Here is an 11,559-nt window from a genome sequence, read left to right on the forward strand (position 1 = left end):
TCAGAAGATGAAATTAAGCCTACTTAATCTTGAAAGGAATCAGTATTAATGTTCTGTATTTACCTATAGGTACTGGTCCTGGGTCAGCGTCATGCTTCTTGCGTCCCTTTTGGTGACCTTCGTTCCAAGGACGGTCCCATGGTAAGTTACAATGGCCTGGATGCGCGCCTCGTAATGCATGTCCACAACGAGTTTTTTGCAGCATTTGGTAGCCACCGCATCCGCCCTGGCCTCATGTCCGTCCTGGCATCTAAAGAAATCCTACATATAAACACGATATATCCATTCATTATTTTAAGAATGTCCAATAAATACGATGTATTGAGCAATGTAGTGCAAGAAGGACTTACCCATAGCTCTTGCTTCACCTGCTTTGCCTTGTTGTTGAATACCCTACGGGCCCGATCTGTAGCATCGGGGGCGGCGACGTAGTGGTCAAACGAGTAGGCCGGCCCCATCACTCTGGCGTACTCAACCAAGCCAGGGAAGTGCTCCTTGGACAGAAGACCGAGGATGCCATTGACTTGGCGTGTGTGAGCACCTCCACTCGCCACAATCATCCAGTTCCTGCCCAAGTGATTAAGAAAAATTATTAGTTTTGATTTTGATTTTGAACATATCATATAAAGTAGTGATAACATCTAAACTTACTTACTTTTCTCCCCTAGGTCAAATCAGCGGGCGTCTCTCATGAGGTATCGGTGGCCGAGGGAGGCTCGCGGGACCTCGCAAATAGACGCTCGATGAACTAGAGGAAGCGGAACCCCCTGCTGTCGCCTCCTCCTCCTCGTCCTCCTGTGCGTCCTCCTACGTCTCCTCGGCGTCCTTCTGGGGCACCTGCTCCTCCTCCTCCTCCTCACGCGATGGGGCGGCAGGCGACGGCTCCCTCCTACGGCTGCTCCTCCTCCTACTCTCGCCCGGTGTAGTGGTGCTTGTCCTTCGGTACAAGGACATTAGCTTCCTCATCCCACCGCCCACCATCTTTGTTCAATCACCTGTAATTAAAAAGAGTAAACCAATAAGCACAGATAAACAAGAAGTACTTAGAAAGAGATGCAAAATAAACAAAACGTAATTACCAAATAAAATAGTATTACATGTATTAGAAATAATCTTCATGATCAGGATTAGCAGCATCATAAGTCTCATCATCACTATCAATCATGTCAAAATAATCAACACTCTCCGAATGAGCAATGTTGTCATTGTCATTGTCTAAATGTAATCGCTCAAGCATTTGTAAGTCCTTCACATTTTGCACCTCATCTCCAGCGTCCTCTTCAATAACCGTTTCATTGTCTACTTCCATTCCGATCGCTTCGGTTAAGTCTATCTCAAACCTCCCTTCTAGTCCCTCTTCTTGAAAGAACTCTCCGTCATATGTGTTTGGGTCTAAGTTGTAATCTTCATCATTTGGGATAGGCACTTTACCATGTGGAGATACCCTGTGCACAATATCCCAACCCTTAAGAGGCCTTTTGGTTTGACACGCATATGGGAGATAATAAACTTGCATGGCCTGTTGGGCCATAATATAGACATCGTCTCCTGGTAAGACAGAATCCTGTCGAATTTCGACTAGACCAAGATTACAATATGTTCATCTTGTTACTTCAGGATCAAACTAATGGCATTTGAATATGACAGGATTAAAAGGTTTGGAACCATAAAACTTGAGTTTGTATATTTATTTAATTCTTCCATAATACTCGACCTCATCAACACCGAGCGTAAAAACTCCAAAACTTGTGGTTCTTTGATTGGGCCGACTCTGCTCATAGCTTATTGTGCGAAAGCGATATCCATTCACGTCATAACCAAAAAATGACCTGACCCCATAGGCAAAGCCATCGGCAACCTGTCTCAACTCGGCACACATAGATGCATCCCTCTAGCCCTGCAAGCTCAAGTAGGATACATCGTTATATTATTCGCACGTATGAGTAACTTAGAATGTCAAACTAAGTACAAGCTAAATTGGACGGTACCTTCCGTTTAAACCAAGAAATAAAATCGGGCATTCCATTTCCTGCACCCTGTCTAAGAAGGGCATCTAGCTGCTGCGTGGTAGGATCCCTTGATTGATGCCAGAATTCCTGAAGAAATTCCCTGTACCAACGAGAATTAAGGGGTTGGATGCAGAATAGTGACGGCGTATTTAACAAGTTCGTTGAGAACTTACTGCATGTATAGCGCCACTTCGTCAAGGTTGGTCAACACGTATAGCATGATATGGCACCACTCTTCATGATTCAAGGTCTTGGGGGTCGATGCACTTGCGCTTCTGAGTTGCCCTCAGAAAAGGCTGATGTTCGATTCATTTTCACCAGCATTGTAACGAGGGGTTGGATTATGCATGCTAGGAAGGTTGTCACCATAGTATGTTGTTGTGAAGTTCGCGCACCTCCTCCAGAATGTATGCCTATGCAATGGAAGCCTCGATTTTACATTTATTTTAACATTTCTTTCGAAGAACCTTTAGACATCTCTCGACTGGATAGCACCAATGGCCAGTGCTGCATCGAATTGAAGAAGTCGGGTGGAAAGATCTTCTCCAACTTACAGAGCAACACATGTGCCATTCTTTCCAAGTCAGCAATCACGATCTGAGATAACTCCTTGGCACAAAGCTGGCAAAAGAAATAGCTCAACTCTGTCAGCACTAGCCAGACATGCTCAGGGACATAGCCTCGAACCATCGTCGAAAGAAGACACTCAATCCATATGTAGTAGTCACGACTCTTCATCCCTAAGACTCGCATAATAGATAAGTTCACTCCCCTCCTCAGATTAGTTGCATACCCATCAGGGAACATTAATGTCTGGATCCATTCTAGTACTTCCCTCCTTTGAGGCTTGCTCAAGACAAAATTGGCCTTAGGCCTTCTCCATGTCTTGCCATGACTAGGAGGCTTCGTATATTGATTTGGTCTATCGCATAACATTGCCAGATCCACTCTAGCTATACTTGGCCAATGGGCCGGCCCGGCTCAGCATGGCCCGGGCATGGGCCAGGCATGGCCCAGAGGATGTTGGGCCAGCACGGCACGTCGTGCCTCCTGTGTCGTGCCGCTGCAGGCCTCATGCCTTGCCATCAGCCCAAGCACGGGCCTGTGGGCCTAAATCCGTGCCATGCCGGCCTACCAGGCACGGCCAAGTCACCAAGCCGTGCCAGCCCGAGGCCCGTAGGGTTCAAAACACATCAAAAAATTCATCTTAACAAAAAGTATTTAAATTTAAAGTATTTTTTTTCCTAGAAGAGCTTCAAACCAAAACTAAAACCATACACACAGAGAACAAGAGGAAATTAAAAGGATAACTGAGCTGTGTGCAATGCTGTCTCATTAAAAACCTTTCTGGGTAAAATTCACCCTTGTGAGAAACCCCAGAAAGGAAAAAAGAGTGCAGCACAGCTCTAGTTATAAGTCTTAAACATGTTCAAAGGTTTACATGATACATCACAGATATAGATCATAATCAAGTCTTAGGCTCTCAGCTCACCTCTCAAGTCTCACACTCTCACTGTCTCAATCTCAACTCTCAACTCAAGAACCACTAGATGTAGAAGCCACAGATGCAGATGTGCTAGCAGAATGCACCCTAGAAGTAGATGCATCTTCATCAAGATAGAGATGCTCGAAGGAGTCTACCAGTTCTTGGTTGTCAACATCATGCTGTAGTCTTCTTTCACCCAGCTCACAATCTTTTATGCAAACAAGCATCTCCACATGTTCAGGCAATAGTCGACGGCGCCGCTCCTCAAGTATTCTTCCTATCAAGCTAAAACAAGATTCTGAAGACACTGTTGAAACAGGAACTGACATAATGTCTCTAGCCATGATAGAAAGCACTAGATATGTTAGCTTATGGTCACACCACCAGAGAAGTAGATCAAAGTCATCCTCATATACAGTGACATTGTCACTGCCCAGATAAGCAGATAGCTCATAAACAGCAGCTAGCTCACAAGCAGCAGTAGAAGTAGATAAAGAAAGACTAGGAGCAGAGGCAGGGGAAGGTCTAACAACACCAGATGCTCCAGGGCCTCCAAAAATTCTTCCCCATGCCTGCTTCCTCTTACTTGTGATGCTTGCAGGATGTGTAGCCCTCCTTTGAGACCTAGCTGCACCAAGCTTTTCTTCATACTCGTTAAATAACTTGAAAATTTCAGTTTTCACAATACCATAATAAGAACTATAGTCAAAACCAGTTTTTTGTTGCATTATGGTAAGAACATTAAATAAACATATCGTTTTACCTCTAGGATCAAGAATGAATGCAAATGAATACAACAGAGGTATGTTCTTCCAGTATTTTAGGTATTTAAGTTTCATAGGATAGACAATAGAAAACAGATTCTGACCCTTTGAACTTTCATGCAAATGAGTTATAATATCTAGCAGATGGTGCAGAATAAGTGGACTAATTGGATAGTAAACACCAGAAAGAGTGACTGTGGAGTCATAAAAAACTTTCAGGAATTCAATTATTTTATCAGCAATATACCAGTGACTTGCAGTTAACAACGTTGAGCCATAGTTGGAATTAATGAACACAGAAAAAATATCTTTATATGGAAGCAGATGTTTAAGCATAAGATATATAGCATTTCATCTAACATCCATATCCAAACTAAACTTTCTAGGTCTAACACCCTTAGCAATGCAAAAGTTCTTGAACAAAGCAATCCTTTGATTAGATGAATTCAAAAAGTTAATAGCAATTTTAAAATCCTCAGTGTAAGGTTTGAACCTTTTTAAGCCAGATTTTACTATCTGATTAATAATATGGCAAGCACAACATTGATGCACCTCGTCGGCCTCTTCACGAAATCATGAAACTTCTCCGGAGATTCTTCGGTTTGCAAGCACCGTACGTGACAACTTGCGCGAAACCTTCTCAATTTTTTATCACAACCTCCACATATGATATCATGACATCTTGATAAGTTTCATGATTTTTGGACTTTGTTTGCTTTTTATAGAATTTAAAAACAACTCGACCGCAAGTTCGTGGTCATGTTTCGTGAACAAGATGTTCGAAATTGGTGGTCTGTTTCTGGATACGGCCTTACATTATACTAAATAACATGAATATCATTTTTTCATTCATTTTTTTTATTATTCGAATGACTAGCGGTTATAATTTGAATTATCCAAAAAAATTCAATTAAATAAAATAAATTAAAGAAATATAGAAAATATCCGAGAAATGTGCCACACTGGAACATGGAGTACCAGATATTGTATGAGAACTGCCGAAAAAGTTTGAAGGTCAAAAGTGAAAAAATATGGTTTGCCGAGTGTCAAAAAATAACACTCGGCAAAGGAGCCTCTTTGCCGAGTGTCAGGATAAGACACTCGGCATAGGATTAACGGCGCCTGCCGGCCGTTAACGGAGGCGGCCCTTTGCCGAGTGTTCTGGTTTGCCGAGTGCCGAGCGGTCCTGACACTCGGCAAACTACCTCTTTGCCGAGTGTTTTCTCTCTGGTACTTGGCAAACAACCTCTTTGTCGAGTGTCCGATAAAAACACTCGGTAAAGTCTGGGACACTCGACGAAGAAGCCGTCTTCGATAATGACTGACGCATCCAGGAAGGGCGCCGCAAAGCATATATATATATATATATATATATATATATATATATATATATATATATATATATATATATATATATATATAGTAAAGTAGTCACAGAATAATTTATTCTACGGCCAGCTACAGAACAGTGGGTCTATATATATAGACCCACTGTTCTGTAGCTGGCCGTAGATTATAGTAACTCTCTCATAAGTTATTTACTATAACATTATGGTAAATATCATATTGAATTATAGTAACCCATGTATCGTAAATGTGTATTGTCATTATCGTAAATTGATACAAACATTATCATAAAACAAGGTGTCTATAAAATAAGTTATTCTGTGGCCAACGAAAGAATAGCCTTACCGTGTGACACACATACACACAACAAGACCCGTTCTTGTAATGGAGTACTAAGCAGTACCACATACCGTGGTTACCCCTGGCTGGATGGTGTAATTGCACGATTCGGTTCTTAGGTTCTCGCTGATGTAATGACCGGCGACATCAACGATTCTGATTAAGATTGTCGAAGTGCTTGCATGGTTTAGTGAAATTGACGATTCATCACAGAAAATAGGACAAGCTCGAGGCATCAAATGCCCCCAACTCACGTGGCCGCACCTGTAAACTAATCCAAATACCGTAGAATCCAGATTGTTCCAGTGCCTTCGATGCTGAAGGATGTAATGCAACAGAGCAGCACACGTGTACGCGTATGTGTGTGCCTAACTGCCTATGCCTACAGGGTACAGTGTACAGCTACAGTTGTACAGTATACTCTGCGGCTCCGAGGAGAAGAAGGTCAAAAGGAATTGCGTGAACCCACATTTTGACGAAAGCACGCATCGCACGTGACAAAACGAGCACCGGCCACACCGGATTCCGCGTGGGCCCAAAGAGGCAGCCCAGCCGCCGGCGCGCGCGCGGCGGCGTTGCTTTCCTGCGCCGCCCGAGCGGTTCGGTTCGGTACACCCAGCGCCAGAACAGGGGCTGCGACGGCCCGGCCCCTCCCTCACCTCGGGCCAGGGGTCACGTGGCCGCGTCGTGGTGCCGTGCGCCGTGCCGTGCGTGTTCTTGTCCCGGAGCTGTGTACCTGGGCTGCTGCGCTTGCGAGCACCACGCCCACCGCTCGTGTCCCCAGGGCTGCTGTGCTGCCACCGCTCGCGCCCAGCCAAACGTGGTGGCGGCCCACCGCTGGTCGAGACGTCCGAGTCGAGGGGGAGGGTCTGTGTCCCTCCGCTAGTGTGCCTGTCGCTCCGCGTCGCCTTGCATTCTCTCGCGACCGAACGGGGCCCATAACGGAGGCCGGGTACATGGGCCTTGCAGGCCGAGTAATTTCTCATCTTGTTTCGACTAGTGAGTGAGCGGATAATTTCTCATCTTGTTTCGAGCCGGACCGCCGGACGGGAGGATATCGCCGGGGCCGCTACAACCGCACGCGCGTTGGCCGGTGTGGGGAACAGGGGACTGGTGGGGAAGGAGCTCACTGCTCACGCCGCCCCCGCGGTGGCTTCTCCTGCCAAGGCAGGCTTTCCCTGTAAGGCCTCCTCAGATCCCCGGATCCCTTCTGTCCCCGTTACTGCGCCCTATGCTATGCATCAGCTGGTTATCGCGCGGCATCTCTTCTGCTCCGTTCGTGGAATCCTGCTTTCTGACGCCGTGCTGGGTCAGGCGTAGTGAGCCAGATTAGGATTTGCTATGTGCTCTTGTCATGTTATGAGAACTGGAGGGACTTCGAAGTGGTAATGCTGATGCGTTGGTGATTCGTGGTATGCGGGATTTCTAGTTAGTTTCGCTCAGGCACTTGTGGCTGCCGCTTTATACTGCCATTTTCAGTATCATGTTTAGCTTGGCAATGGAACCACAAAGGCGTTGTTCTCAGGCGTCTGTGCAAAGTTGGAGAGGGACAATAAGTTTGAGTTTGTGGGGGGATAAATTGATTTGGGTGCTTGTGATTTCTCCACGTTCGTTATGAATGTCAGGCCTGGGTTCTGTCTAGTGTCTAGAATTGATAGGTTCTTAATTGAATAAGTGCATGCTGTCTTGACTTCGTCTATGGCATAATGGTTTTCATGTCACATTCAGAACAGATAATTTGGAAGTTTGTCTATGATGGGAAAAGCACGGCCAGAGTATATATATATATATAGAAACTTAGATGATGCCAGCACACCTCATCTGGTTCACAGCTATAGTATAACAATGTTATGTGCTTTACTTCAGTTGCTGCGGCATCTATTAGAGATGGCGAATTTTTCATCAACAGGCTGTTCCTGTTCACCTCAAAAAACAGGCTGTTCCTGTTTTGGAATGCTACGAATTCCTAATTGTTTAATCTCCACTCCTCAGAACTGCACATTTACACTACCTACTAACTCACTGAAATTGTCAATTGCTCAGGTCTAGTGGGCTACTTTAGGTGTGAAAAGGCATATAGTTGCAGTCACTGCAACCGTTACGTTCATTTTTCTTAGATGACAATTGACACCTACAAAACTTGTGTACTCAGACTTTTAGAACTTCGACTAAAATTTTGGAAATGTTTAGATTCACACAACGTTATGTTATATTTATCATGAAAAGTACTTTCGTGTTGCTAAGTTGTTACAAATTTTACTGTCAAATACTAGCAGCTGGAAAAGTAACAGGCAGAGGTTCATGTTGGAGACCCTGTTGATGCCCAAAATGACACGTGGAAGATGAGGTGGTTCCTTTGAAAGGAATATTGAAGGCTGAAGCATATTAACTTTAAACAGCAGTACCAAAGAAAATTCACAGATACTTATGTAGCAGAATGGCCAAACCTGAACATTGTTATATGCTTGTGGGGGTGAGGGGTTAGCTACAAGTAACCATCTATCAATCTATCTTCACCTTTCAGTAAAGATAAAACATCTTGCAGAAAAAACAACTTCTTTCATTTCCCCTTTTGTTAAGTGTCTCAAGTGATTGCATTGTTGACTCCATTTGTGAAGTGGCTCCTGTATCTCCCTGAGCATCTATTCATATCTTCATATGGTCTGTTGCCTTCTCGTTGTAATCCTTATCTTTTTGCAGGGTTTTACAGGTTTGTGTTGGTGGAATGTGCTTGCAATGGAGATTGAAGAACACACAGCTTCACTTTCAGGAGAGAATCCCATCACAAGGCTCCCACCAGATATCATTGAGGGGATACTTCTCAGGCTTCCCGTAAGCTCTCTACTGAGGCTACGTCGAGTCTGCAAGCAATGGTGGAACATGATCAGCGTCCCTCGCTTCATCAAAGAGCATGCCTATCGTGCACCCAAGCACCTCCTCCTTTACTTGCCTAAATTGAGTATATCTGCATCCCTCCATCCCAAGATTGCCAAACCATGCCATGCAACGGTCATTGATGAAAAGTGGTCTCCATCAACATGGGCTGCATCACATATGGACCCTGATGATCACCTCTTTGCATCATGCAATGGCTTGCTTTGCTTCTACAAAACATACACACTCAAGATATCTAACCCTGCAACAGGTCAATGCCTGCATCTCTTGAAACCTGATGGGATATTGTTGCATGACTTCCACTATCTATACAGCTTTGGATTTCATCCGATTACTGGAGAATACAAGCTTGTGCACTTTCTCCGTGAGCCCCAGCGCTATAAATCAGGACAGCCTTTCCATTTTGACATCATTCAAGTGTACACCCTTGGTGAAGACAAATGGAGAGCTATCAAAGCTCCTGTACCATGCTGCATGGTGCATCTTGGAGTTGTAAATGTGGATGGAGCGATGTATTGGCTAACAGAAGATGAAGGAACAAGCTGCGGCATGGCAGTTGTATCATTTGATCTCAGGGAAGAAATGTTTGCATTGATTCAACTTCCAGCATTGGAAGTGAAAGAGACAGCCTCTTGTGCCACCCCCAAAGTTGCTTACTATATGACTGAGATAGATGACAAGGTGTGTGTAGTGACTATGTCATACCAAAGCCATGCACCGAGGTGGCGCCGATACAACGCAGAGCTTTCTGGTAGGACTGACATTTGGGCTCTTGAAAGTGACAAGTGGTTCCTGAAATATAGCATCCAGTCACCATCTCTATCCCGGTATGTTCCTCAGCCATGCTTCATCCACAGGGAGAAGATCATACTGCAGGACCGTGACAGTAATGTGTGGTACCATGATTTGCGAGGCAAGACTGTGCAGATTGAGCATGGAGAGGAGGTGAAGCTTTTGCACCTTGGTGACTACAGATTCTATGAGACGCAGTCCTATTTCTACAAGGAGACACTTGCTCCCTTGAGCATTTATGCCAGAGCAGCCATTGTTCGTGCACCGCCTGTGCCTCTTGCTCCTTCAGTTGCTTCAAATTAGTTTCTACGAGGCTCTTGCACTCTGAAGTTTTGGCAGCAAGTACTGACGAATGGTTTAATATGGAGAGTGGGTAATGGGGATCGCACACATATGGAATGATCCCTGGTTTCGTAGAGAGTGGACTTGCCATCCACGCCAAGGGGTGCAAATCTCATGAACTGAGTAATTGAGATGATTGACCCATGCACAGGCAATTGGAACGAGACACTAAAGATGTGAATGAATCTTATTAATCCCAGTTCATATGGAGATGGATGATGTGGCAGCCTGGTGCTATGGGGTCTTTTCTTGATGAAATCAGCCTCCATAGTTCAGGAGGGCGTACCCAGTGCAGAGAGCTCCCGCTCTGTGCAGGGTCTAGGGAAGGGTGTCAGTGGCAAGCCTTACCCTCGCCTGTGCAATGCGAGGAGACCGCGACTCGAACCCGGGACCTTCCGGTCACAGGCGGTATGACTCTACCGCTTGCACCAGGCCCGCCCTTCTACATAGTTCAGGAGGAGTTTGAAAAAAAAGAGGAAAAGCAAGTATGTAGCTCATTCATCTTCACCGGGGGCTTTGATCGATAAGGATTCAAGAGTGTTGGAAGAAGATTTGGAGCATGAGTTTCCCAGGGTCCGGGGAAGATAATTTTTTTTCCCTGCCATTACGAATGACACTGAAGAAAAGAGGGATGGAGTTGGACACAAAATGTGTTATCTGTCAGTGGGGTCGATGGAGGACACCTCGTTTCTAAGCATAAAGAACTAAAGGAGTGGTAGTGCCAGCTGAATTTGTAGGAAGCTCGCTGCATGCTTGCACGCAGGTCTCAGCGTGGGGTTTGATGAAGGAGATACTTGAGATGGAATGGAAAGCTCAGGTCGCAATGGCTGCAGAGAAGGTGAGAGAAGGTAAGCAAACGACCTAGCTTACATTGTGATGAAACAGGCAGATGATTTAGCAGGTTTAGCAAAAGAAATCATCGGCGGTCTTGGACTTGACAACCACATCATTGATGTAAGCTTCGATGTTGCAGCCCATCTGTTGATCGAGGCACATCTGGATAGCCCTTTGATAAGTCGCCCCGGCGTTCTTGAGTCTAAAGGACATGGTGGTGTAGCAATACACACCGAAGGGCGTGATGAATGATGTCTTGATCTGATCTTCTTCCTTGAGGGAGATCTGGTGATAGCCGGAGTAACAGTCAAGGAAGGAGAGCAGTTCACAGCCGACGGTGGAGTCTACAACCTCATCTATCCGAGGCAAATCAAATGGGTCTTTAGGGCAGTGTTTGTTAAGATCAGTGTAATCAACGCACATTTTCTATTCTTTATACTTTTTTTTGAATGAGAACAGGATTTGCTAACCACTCAGGATGATACACTTCTTTTATAAATTCAGTAGCTAAGAGCCATTTTATTTCTACCCTAATAGCCTCCTTCTTGTCTGGCGTGAATCGATGGAGTTTCTGCTTGATCGGTTTGGCGGTCGGTGAGACATTCAAGGAGTGCTCGATCTTCTCCCGTGGTACCCCCAGCAAGTCTGCAGATTTCCAAGCAAACATGTCGGCGTTGGCACGTAGGAAGGAGACGAGCGTGCTTTCTTATTTGGGGTCAAGGTGAGCCCCAATCTTCATAGTCTTGGAGGG

The 11,559-nt window shown here is 45.1% G+C and overlaps 1 protein-coding gene across 4 annotated transcripts; it reads left to right on the top strand.

Moving 5' to 3' along the window:
- The first annotated feature begins 6,902 nt into the window (after positions 1–6,902).
- LOC136551979 (putative F-box protein At3g17480) lies at positions 6,903–11,302 on the top strand. 4 transcript variants are annotated; one of them, XR_010782721.1, is made up of 3 exons: positions 6,903–7,125; positions 8,646–10,822; positions 10,948–11,302. XR_010782721.1 is itself a non-coding variant. In XM_066543509.1 (2 exons), the coding sequence occupies exon 2, from the start codon at positions 8,682–8,684 to the stop codon at positions 9,933–9,935; it is 1,254 nt and encodes a 417-aa protein (XP_066399606.1). In that variant the 5' UTR covers positions 6,903–7,357; positions 8,646–8,681; the 3' UTR covers positions 9,936–11,302. The 4 variants fall into 4 exon arrangements, 3 of the variants coding, with proteins under 3 accessions (XP_066399606.1, XP_066399605.1, XP_066399607.1); XM_066543509.1 differs by having other exon boundaries at positions 6,903–7,357; positions 8,646–11,302; XM_066543508.1 differs by having other exon boundaries at positions 8,646–11,302.
- Positions 11,303–11,559: the final 257 nt, after the last annotated feature.

This window comes from Miscanthus floridulus, chromosome 4, assembly GCF_019320115.1.
Source record: "Miscanthus floridulus cultivar M001 chromosome 4, ASM1932011v1, whole genome shotgun sequence".
Taxonomy (NCBI): Eukaryota; Viridiplantae; Streptophyta; class Magnoliopsida; order Poales; family Poaceae; genus Miscanthus; species Miscanthus floridulus.